Source organism: Temnothorax nylanderi, unplaced genomic scaffold (assembly GCF_030848795.1).
Source record: "Temnothorax nylanderi isolate EJ_2023f unplaced genomic scaffold, tnyl_v1.0 TNYL_tig0028_pilon, whole genome shotgun sequence".
In the NCBI taxonomy this organism is placed as follows: Eukaryota; Metazoa; Arthropoda; class Insecta; order Hymenoptera; family Formicidae; genus Temnothorax; species Temnothorax nylanderi.
In genome coordinates this window covers 488,148-507,395 of record NW_027249090.1, presented here as the reverse complement: position 1 = coordinate 507,395, position 19,248 = coordinate 488,148, and the positions used below count along the sequence as shown (strand labels likewise).

Here is a 19,248-nt window from a genome sequence, read left to right as displayed (position 1 = left end):
GATTAATGTTGCATTATCTGACATTGATATTTTCGTGACGACTTTTTGATACTGGCCGTATCGATTGGGGCGACGGGTATAGGAAGTATAGTATAGGATGAATAATATGGGAAGATCTCATTTATAAAAGCTTGATTAAAGAGTTAAGGAATTGAAAGTTTCGAAAAGTTGGGTACTAGTCCCCAACCAAGGATCAATATTCACTACAGAAAAAAAAGAGTTGCGTCAATTGTGGAACGTATGTAGTATGCGCATCGTAATGTTCATAATTTTGAAAATCCAGAGATTTGTTTACAAAATATTCTTTATTAAATATTTTATTATTAAAATACTTTAAGCTTAACTATGATACAATGACGTATTCAAAATATAATGGATTATTTATATCAATAATTGTTGAATGATAATTTAATGCCACAGAAAAAATTACTATTTTTTAATAGCGAACACACATTTATCTGTAGAAAAAAAATTACAACAAATGTAACGTGATGTACAATTAAAAATGCATTATATTTAACATAAATATGGATTGTAGTTGTCAGACAAATTTAACCTTATAGAACTTTTTAAGGGCAACACGCGACTTAGGTAGCTTTAAAGAAATCCTCTGAACTGGTTGTGTAAATGTGCCCTTCGCAGAGAAGAAATTCCAATATCTCGTCTACACGAGGTATAATATGTTTAGGTACTTTTACCAAAATATCTCGTTTCTCAATACCGCATTCAGCTTCATTAGCTGACCGAACAACCTCAAGAACCGCAATTTGCTCACGCGACATGCCACTCATGGTGTTATCAATCATTAACGAATTATTAGTAGGTACAGTGGAGTCTCTCTCTTCCGCAGGTTTTTTAGACCTCAATATGACATACATGACCTCCATAAAGTGGCATGTCAGTTCGTTCAAGTCCTCCAGAGGAAGCATACGTAGGATCAATAAGTGTCGTTGATTATTTTGTGTACGTATCAGTCCATAAACTCGTACATATGTATTGACCTCCATGCAACAGTTAATTTCTGCAGGATTCTTATCTGCCTCTATCCACTTGACAGCTGTAATGGTACCTATCACACAAAACCAAATCCAAATAAATCTTTTGCTCTTTCTAACAATGAAGATAACTTAAAATTTTTTAATAGTATACAAATTACGTTTTTAAGATTTTTTTAATTATGTAAAACTTACACATGGAATTTAATTTATACAATATACTAAAAAAAATATGTATATATATGTACAAAACTACAATAGAGAGAGAAAATGTGCTTTAAATATATAAAAACAAGAATCTAACATAAAACAGGGATTTTTATTATATACAAATGAATTTATTAAAAATATAAAATATTAATGTCAAAAATTTTTGCGATATTGCGTTCTATAATTGTAAGCGATTGTTATCAAAATCAAGATCAAGACAAAACAAACAAAGACCTGTGTCATCCTGGACAGTGAACGAGATTTTCGTCGTGTCCTGTTCGATATTGATTACGATTCCGACGATTGACACAATATTCACGTTTCTGCCAGCGAGTTGCAGGTCTCCCGTGGTGGACGTGATATGCTTTATCAATACGGGAACGATGGTCTTTTCATTACTTTGCGGCCCTTTTTTGCCGGTATCACCCTGCGTGCTCTCATCCAAAAATCCTCCACCTCCAAGGCCCACGGAGCTTTCGTTCCACATAATTGTAAATTGAATGACAATCACCGAGAGACGTAAACGAAAGCCCAAGAGAAGACTGAAGTTCAGCTTTTCGGCTTGTCGTGCCAAACTTGATACTGCGAAGAACCCGAAATATCCGAAGCCGAAGCACGCGCGAAACGTAAATAGGTTAGAAACCCAGCCTGGCCAGCCTAGTGACTTCACTAATTCTCCTACCTGTGGCCTGTGGGTCCTGTGGATTAAGAAAAATAACTGAAGGAGAGATAGTTGAACTTTTTGTACTTTTTCACTTTTTCTCAATTTTCTCTCGACTCTCGAACATCGAATTATACAGGGTGCTCCTTGAATAGTGCCAGCAAATTATATATAGCGCTATTTTTCATTAAAAATTGAGCCGAAAAGTCTAACAGCACGTAATATCAATCGAATAATCTCTATTTTATATTTAATATACTGAGAACTTTGCTAAATATTTTATACTTTTACGATATCTTCCGAACATTCTCAGAATCTACATGTGCTGTTAGAGTCCTAAATCATTTTTTTTTATATAATGCTTAATAAAACAGTAATTATACTTTAGACTAATATAAAAATTATTGAGCTCCGCCGTTAATGGACGGCGCTGATTGGATTACTGCTTGATCATTATATGCATTATATAGAAAAAAATAGTTTAGGATTTTTCGACCAATTTTTGACAAGAAATAGCACTATGTAATTAGTGAGGACTATCTAACAAACACCTTACACGTACCCATTTCATTACAAGTAATAAAAAATATATAAAAAGCGGCAGCAAAAAGAACAGACCGTAAAAAGTAGGCGTTCCGAAAACGTCCCAAAAGAGTGCTGAAAAATCTAAAAAAAATAAAAAATTTTTCGTTTTATTACATTCTCTTGAGCACTTCGTGCGTTCAAAATGAATATATATATTTTCCGGCGTTGGAAAGAAAAAAAGCCAGGAACCTCTGTACCGAAAAATGCAAATAAAAAATGAACGGACTTCAAATACTACGGGCTGAAGCGTGCCCGGTTGATTCAGCCAGCCAGGCTCGCCACGTCCCTTCCACTCTGTTACTGCGTTCTCCAAGGAGAGCCGAGAGCCGAGAGGACCTAGCCACCTAGCGCGGCCCGGTCCGGTGTCCGCCGTCCGGTCATTCTTTTCACAGCCACGATTCTATGAGGAGAGGGATAAGAATTAAAAATATTTTCGTGCAATAGCGTGCTCCGTCGCGTCGAGGTCGGTCTGGCGCGTGAGAGGCGCGCGTAAAAATATCTCGGTTAACCCGGAATCGTCCCCGCGGGATCGTCGAAGATGCGCCGATGTGATCGGCGATCGTGCGGGTCTCTGGTTTGTTGATTTTATGCTACCGCAAAAAGTATGGCGTCCAAGGGCCATGTGGACAACACGGTGAACGAACGTCGCTTGCGACCGATTTACGGTACGTATACCCGCGTCGACGACGGCCGTACCTCAAATCCGTCCCGCACAGTCCCGCCGGACCGCTCGATCGCGACACCGGGACTGGTGACGAGGTTATATAATGGCACCCGGTACGAGGCCTTCTCTCTGGATTTCAGACTGGCTGGACAATGGAAATAACAAAAAGGCCCTCCAGGAGGCGGACAAAGTGCTGAAGAAGCACCCAACTAACCAATGCGCCAGGGTGCTCAAGGCTCTGGCCCTGTTGCGTATGGGCAAGGAAAATGAGTGCCAGGCCATTATGGACAAAGTGCGCTCCGAGGTGCCCTGCGAGGATTCTACCCTGCAGGCGATGAGCATCTGCTACAGAGAGATACATCAACGTAGGTTCTTAGCTCGTCTTCTGCCTTGAGACATAAAGGTCATGTTTAAGATTTAATTGTATTACGATTATGTTCAATTTTTATATTTATGTGTATAGCGGATAAAGTTAGCGAGCTTTATGAAGCCGCTGCAAAGGCTGATCCGAACAACGAAGAGCTCCTAACGCATCTCTTTATGTCGTACGTTCGCCTCGGCGATTATAAGAAACAACAGCAAACTGCTCTTAATTTGTATAAACTGACTCATAAAAATCCATACTATTTCTGGGCTGTTATGAGTATAGTGATGCAAGCTATTCATGCTGATCAGAAGTTAGCGAAAGGAGTTATCTTGCCTTTGGCAGAAAGAATGGTCAGTATATTGATTGTTGTTTACTGTTATTATTATTGCGTATGTTTATGGAATTATAGAGTTCATTAGTTTGACACATAATAAATATTGCAAAGACAATTAATTCTTTTTCATGAATATATTAGGTCCTAAAACTAGTAAGAGAAGGAAAGATTGAAGCGGAACAGGAAGTGCAACTTTATCTGATGATCTTAGAACTGCAAGACAAAAATGAGGAAATATTGAATGTATTGTCTAGTCCTTTAGCTTCATACGTCTCGTATGTACCTCAACGAAAGGCTACGTGTTTATTGAAACTAGAATGTTTTCCTGAAGCGGCCAATGCATATCGCGCACTTATTGAAGAGAAGTAAGACCAATATTGATATTTCTTCTTATTACTTTACATGTTTGTAGCATTTTGATATAAATAACTTTAAACCTGCATTATTTAAGATTGTCATATTTGTTATACAGCATCGACAATTGGGCATTTTATCAAAATTATCTTTCGGCGGCCTTAAAGTTTCAACGTTTGACAGAATGCTTGGATTTTTTCAATCATATTATTAACATGTCCGAGAAGAAAATTCGTGCTCCATATTTGGCCCGCCTAGAATTATTAAAGCGTTGCGAGACCGAAGATCTTCAATATAGCATGACCTCTATGAATTTTATGCATCAATATTTTTCTCAATTTGGAGAAAAAGGATGTGTAGTTGGAGATTTACGATTATATCTAAATCTACTTACACCCAAATCTAAGTTTGAATTATTCGAAAAGGTAAGGAAAACAATTCAACATGAAATTTAAATACATATTTTTAAAATATTTATAATAAAATTTAAGCTTCAATATTTATGTCAATCTAAATATAAAACGATGTAATACGTATTTAGTATACATACTTTTTCTATCTTGATAATATTAAAGTGATTGTTGCAACTGCTTAATGCAATGTTATTTATGATATTGCAGATTGAGGAAGACATTGGCATTGCACCGGATGAGTTTCCGACTACGGTACAACAAATGCAGAGGCACATTCACTTGGAACAATTGCGGCGTATTTGTGGCTTCTATCATCCTCCTTTAGCAAACAAGGACAAACAGGAACAAATGATAAAGCGATTGTGCGATTTATATGAAAAAGGCAATGAATTGTGTCCAATGCAAGATAGATTGCCAACTGATTTTTGTCCAGCAGACCCATACATCCTATTAGCTACGCATTTGTTACATCAATTATGGGTTGATACTAATGATGGATCTTTTCTTTATAGGTAATAATATAATTTTTTTTGTCATATATCAACATGACAACAAAGCTAATTGATATTAATGAAAAAGTGCTTATGACACTTTGAAAACATGCACATTTTTTAAACAATGGATTTACAGGGCAATGTCATTATTGGAACACGGTCTTCTGTCGAGTCCTGTAAATTTTCACATCAAAATTTTACTTGTGCGTATTTACTTGGAAGCTGGTCTAGTGGTCGCGGCTGATCATGCGTTCGCATTACTTGATGTAAAGCACCTTCAACTAGATTCACTGGGTCATCTCCATGCGCCGCTTCTCGCGCCTCTCGGTAACTTACCTCTGGCCTCGACAACTCTTGATCATACAGCGAAATTTTTCATAGCCAACTATAAGGATGTATGTGTTTTCAAGCATACTAGATTTAAGGAAAACAGACAAGACTGTTTATGTCTAATTGACATGAACTTTACAATTCTCTTTTTAGAGCGCGGATCATTTAACCCTTGCATATAAATATGGGAGTTTTATAAAAATTCAAGATTTTGTGGAATTAAGAGAGCGCCTAGAAAATTCGTTTCACTTTGCTATGACAACTGTAGATAAAATGCTGCTCGATTTGTGCTGGTGTGACAGTACCACTTCTTTGTTTTCTACTTTGAACACTATGCATATCCAACCCCATCTCGATTCAATTAGATGGGCATCTTTGCGAGATAATCGTGATTTGGAGGTAAGTATTTTCAGGAATCGCAATATAATTCGAAGAAATATAAGGCTCTGATTTAATATCAGTGATAAGTTTTAATAAATTATGATGTTAAATAGGTTGTTCGCGGATGGGAACCGCTTAGTCAGAGTGAGGAGGATCCAAGAATGCAGGAGGAAACACGCATATGTATGTTAAAACTACTTTCGGCGAGAAATGCCATATTGCGCATCTTGGCAGCGAGCGCCGGATCATCTTCTCTTTATCTTTCTCAAATATCTGCCGAGCTTAAAGAGTTAGCAGAAGAAAGTATACCGACTGTATTACAAAAATTTGGCACGGATGGAAAGTGGAACAGACCATGCAAAATATTGATTCCACTTGATGCTGTAGAAAGATTACGTGAAGCTTATCAATCGGAGCAATTAAGGACTATAGCGTGCCTTGCAAAATCACTTTCTCATTCTCATTGTCCGGACTACGATTGCATACAGATGCTGCGAACAACTCCTTGCTTACAAACATTACCTATTCCTGACCGAGATACGCCAGTATCCTTCAAAAACTTCTTACTCAGAGCTTCAACTTGTAGCGAATCTTTAGCGATCATTAGCGCTATATGTAGTGCGTGTGCGGTACAATCGAAACCACGTTCACAATCGCAAAAGAAAAATAAGAAGAAATATAATAAAAAAATCGAGTCAAACATGATAAACGAGACCAATGAGACCAAGGTATATTTTGTTATTAATTGCAACGTTTTATACGTAGAAGTAAAGTCATAAATAATTATCTTTGTTATATTACTTTATAAAATAGTAACTGTTCATATTTGTGAAATTTCAGTATATTATAAATCAATTTTTATAACAATTAATTTATTGTATTACAGACTTGGAGAGAAGTAGCTGTATTACTGTCAGAGAGAGTCGAAAATTTAGATGCGGTCCTAACAGAATTTGAAAAATACGAATTAAACACAGGATTAGATGAGAAGGACGATGTATGTGTGATAATTACAAAACGCGGCCAAGCGAGTCTCCGACAAAGTTGCAGATCCCTCAAATCACGCACCCAGCCTATATTAAGGCTTTTAAGTAATTTAAAAAGCTGAAACTATTCGACAGTATTTGTACAAAGAACATCTATATCCGTCTACTTTTCATAATTTTCAAAAATGACTTGAGAGTTCTGTACATAATTCTTAGCCCCAATTCAATTATAAATAATGAATGAATGGTTTAATGCTGATTAAAATACCTGAAGCCTACCTTCATTTTTATGAAAAATACTATGCAGTTATTTCACTACACTGCCATCTGATCAGCTTACAACTACAATAGTACATTCTTTGAACCAAGTAATAAATGTAAAAATTGAAATAATACTTTTGAAATTTGTAAAATTTTCAGAACTAAAAAAAGGATTAATTTTATCGATTTAAAATCGTGGTCTATCTATTTTTAGTTACGTGCCATTTTTTGCATATTTTGCATTAAAATAGTTATTTTACATATTGTATATCGCAAAAAGTCTGTCGGTTCTCGCATAAATCAACATCGTGTATTTTATGAACTATTTTCATAAACATTTTAAAGAATAATGCTCGTGAGTTGCATTTAATTATATTTTGTGACAATATGACATGTTGTTTCTTTCATAATTATATATATTAATAAATTCATTATTATAGGTAATTGGTTATTAATTGTTAAACAATCCGATAGAATCTGGTTTAAAAAAATGATAAATTGCTTACTGGAAGGGAATAAATTGCTCATACGAATACTGACAGTTATGTATTTATTTTAATTGCGCAATTGCTTCAGTTAAAATAAAAGAATGATATACTGTTGATTGTATCGTTAATGTGTAATTAATAAACATACATAAATTTTTTTGGGCACGTTTAAACTATGCATGCCTATTAATGTGCACATTATGTAACATGATTGACTATCAGTTATATCAATACTTTCTATATCTATGACCCATTATGCGAGCACCAAGATTTACTTATAAGGCTATCTATGACAAAGAGCAATCAATATTGCAATAAAAATAATTTTATTTACAAAAATTTTTATTACATCCAACGATAATATTTTATACACATAGTACTTTGTCCAATATTAATTATCTAAAAAATTTCAATTGTTATATGTATATTTATCATTTTGTATTTAGAGTCAGAGATTAAATTGTTACCTAATCTGAAAATACAGACTATAACGTAATTGTACATCATAATTATGTATTGTTTGTGCTGCAAGCAAAATGGAAACCAACAAAAAAATCCAGATATTAAGATTAAAAATTTCATCACTGATATTGCAGCCACAGCGATAAATTGTCTGCTATTTTTTTTCTTATACTATTTTATACAGTAGTAACTTCAGTATTACAGAACTATATTACAGTAGGGAAAAAAAGACCTGTTTATCAAACAAATATCCTAATTCACGACATTGTACATAAAAAAAACCGGAAGCTTAAGAATGTAAAATCGATTACAATCCTAATCTTCCGGGTGTGTTACGATACGGGGCGGGGGTACCCGGTTCCCTAATACCAGGCGTTAAAATTTCCTTTTTTCGGACTGATGCCTGTTCTCGCTCGAGTTGCTCCTGAGCGCGTGCCTTCATCTCTTCCTCGGCCTCCTTCATCTGATGCTCCATCTCGTGGAGGTGTTGCATCGCTTGCCGTCGTTTTGCACGACCGCTTCGACCAGTCTCCTTCACACTGAAGAACATTGGGCCCAATTCAGCCAACCAGTGACCGTCCACTGCGGTGACACACTGCATGTATTCCTTGGCGGTCATCACGAGCTCGTGGTATACGACGTAGTCAGGTGTGAAGCCCATGCCGAACAGCGCGGAGGTGGGATGAAGATGGCAAGGCATTCCGGTACGGCAATTGACGTACTCGCCGATGCCCTTCAAGCGCGCCGCTTGGTGAAAGTAAGCGGAGCAGATGCATTTTCGTACGATGTCCCAGTCAGTGCCGCAACTAACGACGTCCATCTTCTGTTGCTTCAGAATTTCCTCGAGCTGCGACCGTACCTCCCGCACCTTGCGCATCGCCTTTGCATGTATGAAATGGTCGTTACACCAGGAACTCGAATAACCATTCGCCTTCCATTGATTGTATACATTTAAATATGTCAGGTGATCCGATTCCGGCACCTGGAACTTTTCGCGTGCCGAATCTGAATCTTCCTCGCGTCCCTTTGGTCGATAGAAGATCGATGGAACCGACAGCATGGAGACGATAATGAGGATATCCGCGGTACAGCCAAGTTGAGAAGCGACTATAAGCATTTGACATTGCGGTGGATCCAAGGGAAATTCGGCCATTTGTCGTCCGAGGGGTGTCAAGCGCCCGGTATGATCAAGTGCCCCCAAGATCCACAACTGATACAACGAATTCAATATATTATCTTGCGGCGGTGGATCCATGAAATGGAACGCCAATAAGTCTTGAACTCCTAGCGATTTTAGTAGCAGTACCGTGTTAGCTAAATTTGTACGTTGTATCTCGGGAACTCCCGTTAATAATAATTCGTCCAAGTATTGCCTTCGCGTGTACAATCTGTAGCATTGACCAGGACCGGTACGACCGGCTCGACCCTGCCTCTGATCAGCATTCGCTCTCGACACGGGATACACTTGCAGAGCGTCCATACCTATTCGAGGATTGTACACTTTCAATTTACAGTATCCCGAGTCTACGACGAAGACGATTCCGTCGACTGTCAACGACGTTTCTGCTATATTGGTCGCCACGACACATTTGCGAAGACCTCCCTCGGATCGTTGGAAGATCTTCGCCTGCAGGTCCGACGGCAGCTGGGAATAAATAGGCAGGATGGAAAGAGGCGGAGCCGATTCGATTTCGGCTAAACGTTCTTTCAGAGCTTCGCAAGTGACTTCGATGTCCTCTTGACCGGGCATAAAGACCAATACGTCGCCGCTTTTGGGCTGCAAATGAATCTGCAAGACCTGCTTCACAGCCGCGTCCACATAATCCTCGACTGGATTTTTCGCGTGCAGCACTTCGACGGGGAACGTGCGTCCAGGTATTTGGAATGTTGCCGCATTTCCAAAGAAAGCGGAGAACTTGCTGCTATCCATCGTCGCGGAAGTGACGATTAATTTTAAATCATGCCGTCTAGCGACAACCTATAAACATTTTTTAATTAAAAAGACTGTTGATATGGGAATGTTAAAATAATACAAGAACAAAACGCGAACTATACCTCTCTAAGGAGACCAAATAATACATCGGTGGAAAGTGATCGTTCATGAGCTTCGTCCATTATAATCACGCTGTAACGATCCAGATCTCCTTCCCTCAAGCTTTCTCTTAGTAAAATACCGTCGGTCATGTATTTGATGACCGTCTGTAAAGATAAAATTTATATGTTATATGCATGGTATATCAAAATATATACGAATTTTATATCTTAGACAAAACATATGGATGTTTAAATTATATTTAAATTACTGTCACTTACATCCTTCGAAGTACAGTCTTCGAAGCGTATCGCATATCCGACCTTTTCGCCTAGAGCAGTGGCCATCTCGTCGGATACTCTTTTCGCGACGGACATAGCAGCGACCCTTCTAGGCTGAGTACAACCAATAATACCGTTGCAACTGTAGCCGTCCTCGTGAAGATACTGCGTTAATTGCGTAGTTTTGCCGCTACCGGTTTCACCTACTATTACAACGACGTTGTTCTCCCTGATAATGTTCAGCAGTTCCTGACGTACCGCGAACACAGGGAGACTCCTCCTTTGATGCTGCATAGATCTGTGCCTAGCTTCCCCCGTCACCTCTCCGGACCCTATGTGCCGAGCGTACTTTTGTCCGGCCTTGAAGTCCGTCTCTTGCCCTGCGAGCTCCTTGTCGTCTTTACGTCGATCATGTACACCCATAATATTGCCGATGTGCGTTCCAGCCAGTTCCCAATGCTTCTTCTGCGCCCTACGTCTCTCCTTTTGCTCACGGTATGCCTTGACCAGCGCCGAACCTTTCCTCGCTACCATAGCCATGTCGGAAGTGGGATCACGGACGGGTACAACCGGTTCCGGCTGCTTCGTGAACACGATGCGCCCATCCAGAAACGGTGGGACCACGTTGTGAACCAGCAAGTGAACTCTCGCCTCTCCCTCGTCGTCAGGATCGTCGTCGTGATCCAACGAGCTCACCACTCCAGACGTTAACATACGATTACGCTCCCATAATTCGTTGTCCTTATTTATCTGTCGTTGCTGGGCGGAAAGACGTTTCTGCCTCCTAGCCTCCAATTCCATTTCTTTCTTTCGTGTATATTCCTCGGACACATTGGCGAAAGCGTTATTCTCTCCGTCGTCTAACCCATACCACTCTCGGTCTAGTCGCTGCTGTTCCTCTTCCCACAGTTCCTTCTCCTCTCCGTCTATCATTGGAGTGGCACCGGAACTCTTAAAATCTTTGTTCCACGAGTTGTACTTATAAGAAGGAGTAAATTCACTTCTGACACTGTCGCGACCATCTCTGTTACCATATAGATTCGGTGTCGGATGATCCCAGCTCGATCGTCTCGGCTCTTCGTCTTCATCATCGTCCCAATTGCTCTTAGAAGTTGGATCTCTCGTCCGGAACTTCGGCGTCTGGGGCTCGTCTTTGAATCTCAGAGGTGTTTGCCTTATGCTACTATCTCTGCCCCGACTGTCGCGATCCCTTCGCCTGTATACATCTCTGTCTCTCTCACGTCCTTTATATGAATTTCTAGAATTCCTATCATCCGCGCTTAAACGCTGACGCTTGAGTCGCGACTCCAATCTCTGTTGCGCTTCAGAATTGACACCTCCAGTATAAGTAGGAGTCTCCTCTTCATAAGATCGGTACCTCCTGTCTTTTCCTTCGGATCTGTTAGACTTGGAACTGGTAGGTTCTTGCGATTGCTCCCTTCTTTTTCGTTCTGCAAGCTTGTCGAGACCGAGGATAGAAGGCTTCTTGAAAGTGTGGTCCGAAGCTTTCTTACGTATGACCAGACCACCTGCTTGATCCCCTACAGTTCCCTCTAATCTATACAAGCTTGGATCGTCTGACATTTTTTTCTTTTGATATAGGTATGCTCTATATATATCAAAAATCAGTAAAATAGTGTTATCTCCTGAAATAAAAAGACACAAATTATATTTTGAGAATTACCATTGAATAAACAGAATGTGTTGCATTTTATTAAAATGCTTGTACAATTGAATACCACAAACAGATAATTATGTTTAAAACGGAATGTTTAATTGTTAAAAATAAATAAATTTTGAAAAGCATACTAATCTAACCTTTGTCACTCGAGAAGAAAACAGAGTGCTGTATTACGAGATCGTAGTTTTCGCATTCATGAAGCAGTTGGTTGAAACGAGCTTTATAAACACTTTCAAAATTCACATATGATATACGTTTATCATGTGATCTCAGGGAATATGTAAAATAATCCCCAGCACATTAACCTAGAAACGATATACCGAGAACAGAAAAAAAGCAGAACCACGAGAACCACTAGAACCACGAGAACCACGCTCTTCGGAAAAATTCACACCTTCGCAGAATAGCAGAAAGCAGGAAAGCAGAAGCCAATCAGAGAACTCGCGCTGGTAAGCAGAAGGAAGCGTCCCGTTTGACCACAGCCACTCACAGCCCCCGATGCCTGGAGTTTTCCCCTGAACCAACCAATCAGATATTTTTATTTTAAATCAATTGACGACGTGGTCAATTGAGTCCCGCTCATGTGCATGCATACTGTGGGACGAGAACAGCCACGTATTGTTCTCTCTCTTTTTCTTGCGTTATAATGCGGAAGGTATTGTTTAGGCTGAGTTTCCACTAAGCGCGTCACGCGTCGCGTCATGTGTCATTAAGTAACCAATCTGAACATCCCGTCACAAATAATGTAATAAAATACGATGTTTTGATTGGTCGTGACGGATGACGCAACGCGTGACGCGCTCAGTGGAAACTCAGCCTTATTGTATAGTCTATAAGCTCCATGTAAATTAGAATACGATTATTTATGTATTTTTTAATTAAAAAATCAAACATTGCGTCTAACCATAAGTATAGCATTACATATAAACTTGTAAGAAGGAAACGTCTTCCAACTATTAAAATATTTTTACATCGTCCAATATTTCGTATGTACATTGCTTTAATTTCTTTGAATTAAGTATCTAAAAGTAACTTTCGAAATTCTTACAACTAATAAATATAACTCCAAAATTATATTGTCGATCTCTTAATTCCTTAAAAAATTATGATGTAGAAATGTTTTAGATGCTTTCTCGGAATCGCAATTCTTGGAATTTTAGATAGTGCATCTTCTTCGTCGATTATTTCTCTTGATACTTTGTCCATTTACAAGACTTTTAATTTTTATGATTTAAAATCCCGAATTCTGCGATTCTTAGATTTTAAATAGCGCATAATCTTTTCACAGCAATTTTTGTTCTCCTGATACTTTGTCTATGTTAAAGATTGTTAATTTTAGCGATAATTTGTAAAAATTGAAACCACAACTTGCAATAGTTAATTTATCTCGTTTACAATAATTATGCTTAACTTTAATTATAATGCTACTCTTGATGTAAATAAAATAAGAAAAATAAAATTGAAGTATTTTACAGAAGCAATGAAGTATTACTTATTCTACCCTTCTCTTCTTTCCTTTCCTTCCAAAAAATCTTTTGAATCCCATATTAAAAATTTTTTATGTTGATAAACTCAGAAATTGAAAATTCTTGATGTTGATAAACTCAGGAATCGAAAATTCTTTATGATGATAAACTCAGAAATTTAAAATTCTTTATGTTGATAAACTCAGAAAAAAATTCTTTATGTTGATAAATCAAGAATTGAAAATTTTTTATGTTGATAAATTAAGGATTGAAAATTCTTGATGTTGATAAATCAAAAACTAAAAATTATTTATGTTAATAAATCAAGAATCGGGAAATTCTTTATGTTGATAAACTCAGGAATCGAAAATTCTTTATGTTGATAAATTCAAAAATCGAAAAATTTTTGAGGTTGATAAATTAAACATTAAAAATTCTTGATGTTGATAAATCAAAAATTGAAAATTTTTGATGTTGATAAATCAGAAATTGAAAATTGTTTATGTTAATAAATCAAGAATCGAAAAATTCTTTATGTTGATAAACTCAGGGATTGAAAATTCTTTATGTTGATAAATCAAGATTTGAACATTCTTGTTGAGTGTTGTGAATTCAGATTTTGTGCTAAAATTTTAGAATTTTAATTTCTAGGAATTGCAATTTATGCAATTTCTTTTTAGTTTGTGGGAATATATGGGAATAGGAGTGTGGGAGGATATTTAAAAGTCATTTGTCTTGTATCAGTAATGCAATGTGTTTTATTATGTATTTAAAAATTACAATGAGAACAAGGAATTTTACTAATTGACCAATCAAGGAAGCGTTTACAGTTTTATTTCCATATTGATTCTATTACTCATTTTTTCTATATACGCTACAGCCTCTAGATTCTTTTATGCTCCACGATTTTAAATTTTACCATGCACATGCGCGATTAGTTTCGCGCTGCGACGTGGCGAATTCGAAGGTAAGCGAAATTCTCTTCGCGTCACAAATAAATCGCGCGATAGATAATTATTATATTCCTGTAACATGGACGGTAAAATCGCTCTTGGACACAACGTCGCTGTCATGTGAACGCTTGAATATCGTACGGATCGTAATCATCGGATTACTATACTGTCGAAAGTAAAGAATGCAGCGGTAGCGATACGTGGCGCGCGCATGCGCGAACGTTCGTTTCCCGCCCGCCGCGTCGAACTCGCGGAGTCGCGAAGCGAGATCTGGCGTTTGGTATGTATGTACGTACGTCCTCGCGTATAAAATAATAAAAAAGAAAAGCACAGCGGGCTAGCGCGTGCCGATAAACGGCGGAAGTCGAGTGCGCGCGTCGCAAACGCCGCGTTAATTAATATACGCGCTCGCAAACGTCGATTGATCGTCAGCGTCGTCAGCGATCGTTGTCGCGATCAGCAGCGCCAACGTCGCCCTCGCGTCCGTCTCATGTGATCTCATGGTCGTCGGCGTTGAAAAGGACAATTTCCGAGTTTAGTCTGGAAAATAAATTCTTTCTTAAATTGGACGCGTTGGGTCTAGAATATCCGAACGAGGGTCTCAGCACTCTCTCAGCCGTTGTAATTAACGTCAATCGTGACGTGTGAATTGTGAATCGAATATGTCGGGAGTCGGAGTGCCGTGTGAATCATTGGACGAGCGGTTGTTTGCAACGATTCATCGGTATGTCGTAATAATCATCTCTCCTCTATTTTCCCTCTTATTGAGGTTATCAGGTTGCTTCCCTGTGACATTCTCGGATTCTCGACGTAATCATGGAACTATGGCTGCGTTTCGATATTCACTGACAGTAATGACAGTATTGAAAGTCTATATAGTATACGTGACGTAAACTATAGATTTTTAGTGCTGGCAGTGAATATCGAAACGCAGCCAATGTATGCGAAATGCGAGCAGAAGTCGTTGCTATTTGCAAAATTAATGTATTTTGTAGTCTATGCAATATATTTTCATAAAATTTCAATAGAATGCGATTTTTAGAGAAATTTTGAAAATAGGTTTGTTTAAAAATCTTAAAAATATCTTAAAATTTAAGCAGTCATATTTAGAGTTGATTAGCGACTATAAAACACAAGCTTAGTTGAGCTGTTACAGCATTTTTATTCTTTTTTTCTAATTATTTGTTAATTTTTTTAACTGTATTTAACAGCAGTTATTATTTTGCTGCAAAGGTCGAGCGGAGGGGACTGAAATTAATTTAATATGCACCGATATTAATGCATTATTAAATTAATTTTACATTTACTTTTAATTTTTTTGAATTTTACGATCGTTATCTTTAATTTTTATATTTGAATTCGATATTCCTGGATCGCGAATCATGATTGATCTAAATTTTCTATTCATTTAAGAAATAATTAATTGATCTAACCAGTCACCTCCGTAAACGGACTTTTGCTACGGCGATCTTTAATCGATACATTGTCCTTTATGTTTTTTGCAACAGGCTCAGTAATATCATGATTGTTAGATTCATTGAAATGAGTTATAGATTTTTGCTGATCTGTTGTTGATTTTCGTGAAACTATATTTTCCATGAGGCTTTCTTTAACTTTGTTGCATAACTCTTTATTTGGGATCTTTGTCGATTTTTTATTCTCCTTTAGTTTGTTATTTTTATTATATTTCTTCCAGCAACGTTCGAAATTCACCAAAATGTCCTTCCAGATGCATAGTTCTTCCACTAAAGAATAAAATTTAGTTTTAATTATGTATCATTCGACTTAAGGCTCCTGTTCACTCACTGCCAGCCAGCCATTGATGACGTCAAAAGCGAGAAAATATATCATGAAAATTCTTGCAACGTACATAAAAATAGAAATGGTTTTTAATTAAATTAGTAATTAATAGAATACATTTTTAAAATATACTGGTATTAAGTTATAACAAAATGGGAGTCTTTGATATATTTTAACGCTACGAAAATTATTTTAAACATAAAAACTGCACTAAAACGAAAAATGATGCTGCAAAAATAATTTAGCTTTTTAACGTCATTTTTCATGCTTTACAGTTCACAATTTTGCCAAGAGTGACGCTATGTGTACTGTCAACGTGGAGTTGGCAATCGAGCCAGTAGGAGCCTTAATCGTGAGTGTGAGTTTAAATCAGTAAATTATTTATCAAATTTGACAATTTAATTTTATACTATTATAATGGAAAAATAGTTGAATAGTTCTTCCTGCTGAACATTAATGTTATAAATATTATATATCTATAATTTATAATGAAATTATATAGTGAAATGAACCTTGAGAAGCTTTCGATAAAGTTTTCTCCAATTTCATGAATCACATATGAGTTGGAATTAAATAATTTCTTGTTATATTCATGAATAAAGTTCTATAACCTTAACTGCACATTTTTAAGTATCTTACCATATAAAAGTAACGTTATAAACATAAATAATCCCGTGGGCAAGTTTGCAGTGGGTAATACGCTGTATGCCAATTCGAAAATAGCTGGCCCTTCATGAAAAGCCATTCCTTCGATAGTGTTGACAAGCCATGGCAAATAAAGATACGGAATTCCATAGGTATCGCCGATTGTTAGCATCGTTGTTGATACCAATGCTGCAAGCACATCTCCTATCATTATCTTGATCCTCAAATCTGCGTCAAACAAGATTGAATTATTTTCTATCATTGTCATACTTGTGTTAATTAATCGTGTGAGGCTGAAGCTTAATTACTGTAATTGCGGCGGAATAAATTATTAAAAACCGCAGGTCTCGTTGGCGAAATAGAACGAAATGAACTGCGTGAACCAGTTTCCAGAGCGATTGAGCTTAGACAGTTAGTAGCGAAACACATTATGCCTAAGTATAGCATCTTGATCTGAAACAAATATAAAAAATGAGAAATATATATTTATATATTTATATATAATATATATTTGTTGTCAAGCAATCAATAATCAAGTAATTTAATTGTTTAAACTAAATGCCAAAAATATATGGATTGTTTTTGTATTCTACAGTAAGTGTCTTAATTAAAATTTTAGTTGAATAATAAAATGTAAAAATGTGCGGTAAAATAATAATAATAATTGGTACCAGAACTGAGGGAATTGATCACTTGGTTAATTAGAATAGATGGAAAAACTAATTATATATTTACCTTGGAATTTTTTATTTTATGATCATTATCTTTAATTTTTGTGTCTGAACTCGATGTTCCCGAGTCGAGAATCATGATTAATTTGAATTTTCTGTTAAATTTCCCGAAAATTTCCTTAGTTATTATTTCATTGACTGCTTAATATTAGCTATTTGATTGGTTATAGATCATTACACATGTGTCATCCATAATTTGTCTGAAAGTTAACAGCGTGAATAAAAGACGGAGTAAACGATAATCACCTAACTTCAACCGTATAAGTTTTTTTTCTTACGTATTTCTTCTTGATTTATGTTTATTTAAAATAAGAATTATATTTTTTATTTAGGCAAAAATAAAGTAAATAAAATTTACATACAATCGCCTTCTCTCTCACTTTCACTTTTGCATATTGCATCAATATTCGTATTTTGTTCATGTTTCTTATTTTCATATCTAGATATCTTTTCCATATTCTTTTTAAAAAAGAATCATCTTTTCTTAAAAAAAACTGCAAAAGCTTGAAGGAGATATATATATTTTTGTTTTGCAATTGAGTATTTTTTGTTCAACATTAATATTTAGGAAGTAAGAGATACATAATTGTTGTATCAAACAGTTTCCAATTTGTATGTAGCTGTAAATGTAGCTTTTGCCGCTTAAAATCTCTGTAACGTCGCAGAAAAAAAAATGGTCGGCATCGTGTGCGGCCCGAAGATCCGCTCATTGTTTGTCCAATGCATATTGACTATTAACAGCAGATCCGTTTGCCTTATAGGTCAAGCTGTGGCTACGTCACGTCCTTATTCGCTAAGCAGTCTCATCGCTCCTGGTCATCTTCGGCTGCCATCCATATTCGGCGGTCTCACCCACAGGCAATGCCAGTCGCATTCATAAAAACGTCTACCTGTTTGGTGAGTAGAACGCATTAAATACTCATGCATTAATTAAGCGAAAGGACATCGTCGTACGATAAGGTACGGACGTTTTAACGTATGACATGTCCTCTCGCGACGAATAGCTCATTCGTACTCGTGAAACTCCGTCTATCCAGAACAATGTTTGTGAGAATCTTTTAAACCCGTGTTAAAAACCCGTGTTAATTTGAGCATGGGTTAATGGTCGCTTTATAAGTGAAATTTTATTGGTGTTAAATTGGAGAAACAATAGAAATAAAACGATGATCGATAACCGATATATAATTTACAACTGTTCGTTTTAAGATATGACAAAATATCTTTATTGTAACTTTCTTCTTTTTATTTGTGACAAGAAGTGGAATAAAATACGTATAAGGGAATCTAAGATAATTTAAAAAATACAAAAACTGTAAAGTTGAAGATTTGTCCAACAATGGATTCTTTTTTCTTAAACTACTCTTATATCTTATATTCTTAAAAGTTTCTTAAATAATGAGGGTATATAAGCAAAACCAAAGTCAATGATGTAATAATGATGTAATAATATTTCTAAAAATTAATATTTTAAAAAAATTATCCTAATATTCATTTTTAAATTTTATTAATTATAGTATTGATGTTCCTCTATGGAAATAAAATACAACTTAAAATATGCTATTTTATTGAGAAATCTCGTAATTCGGTAAAAGCAAATCATTCTATAATATTCCCCATGCGGGTCATCCCATAAATAGTGCAATATAAAAGGGAGAACGATTTATTCTTTATAAA

The 19,248-nt window shown here is 36.5% G+C and overlaps 3 protein-coding genes and 1 long non-coding RNA gene across 4 annotated transcripts in view; 2 read left to right on the top strand and 2 right to left on the bottom strand.

Moving 5' to 3' along the window:
* Positions 1–421: 421 nt before the first annotated feature.
* LOC139770240 (replication protein A 32 kDa subunit) lies at positions 422–2,582 on the bottom strand. Its single transcript, XM_071702048.1, has 3 exons — positions 2,566–2,582; positions 1,440–1,903; positions 422–1,069 (listed from the first exon to the last, which is right to left on the bottom strand). Coding segments are annotated over exons 1-3 (948 nt in total). The 5' UTR covers positions 2,568–2,582; the 3' UTR covers positions 422–587.
* A 188-nt stretch (positions 2,583–2,770) lies between these two features.
* Psidin (phagocyte signaling impaired) lies at positions 2,771–7,680 on the top strand. The gene is made up of 10 exons (XM_071702047.1): positions 2,771–3,116; positions 3,256–3,480; positions 3,579–3,832; positions 3,958–4,181; positions 4,289–4,595; positions 4,791–5,095; positions 5,214–5,472; positions 5,561–5,806; positions 5,902–6,516; positions 6,675–7,680. The coding sequence occupies exons 1-10, from the start codon at positions 3,056–3,058 to the stop codon at positions 6,894–6,896; spliced, it is 2,718 nt and encodes a 905-aa protein (XP_071558148.1). The 5' UTR covers positions 2,771–3,055; the 3' UTR covers positions 6,897–7,680.
* Positions 7,569–12,333, bottom strand: L(1)g0007 (ATP-dependent RNA helicase l(1)G0007). Its single transcript, XM_071702046.1, has 4 exons — positions 12,117–12,333; positions 10,299–11,944; positions 10,041–10,184; positions 7,569–9,963 (listed from the first exon to the last, which is right to left on the bottom strand). The coding sequence occupies exons 2-4, from the start codon at positions 11,880–11,882 to the stop codon at positions 8,293–8,295; spliced, it is 3,399 nt and encodes a 1,132-aa protein (XP_071558147.1). The 5' UTR covers positions 11,883–11,944; positions 12,117–12,333; the 3' UTR covers positions 7,569–8,292.
* A 2,481-nt stretch (positions 12,334–14,814) lies between these two features.
* Positions 14,815–19,248, top strand: part of LOC139770237 (uncharacterized) — a 106,988-nt gene continuing 102,554 nt past the window's right edge. The window contains exons 1-3 of the long non-coding RNA XR_011717697.1: positions 14,815–15,122; positions 16,474–16,556; positions 18,336–18,471. This is a non-coding gene — a long non-coding RNA (uncharacterized lncRNA). The remainder of the gene's footprint in view (positions 15,123–16,473; positions 16,557–18,335; positions 18,472–19,248) is intronic.

Bases quoted from the DNA above. Each gene is read 5' to 3' on its own strand.
- LOC139770240 (XM_071702048.1), bottom strand. The intron at 1,070-1,439 runs GTCTTTGTTTGT...TTTGTGTGATAG, and splicing joins CACTGTCCAGGATGACACAG to GTACCATTACAGCTGTCAAG.
- Psidin (XM_071702047.1), top strand. From the start codon at position 3,056: ATGGCGTCCAAGGGCCATGTGGACAACACGGTGAACGAACGTCGCTTG. The intron at 3,117-3,255 runs GTACGTATACCC...TCTGGATTTCAG, and splicing joins TCGCTTGCGACCGATTTACG to ACTGGCTGGACAATGGAAAT. The intron at 4,182-4,288 runs GTAAGACCAATA...TTTGTTATACAG, and splicing joins CGCGCACTTATTGAAGAGAA to CATCGACAATTGGGCATTTT.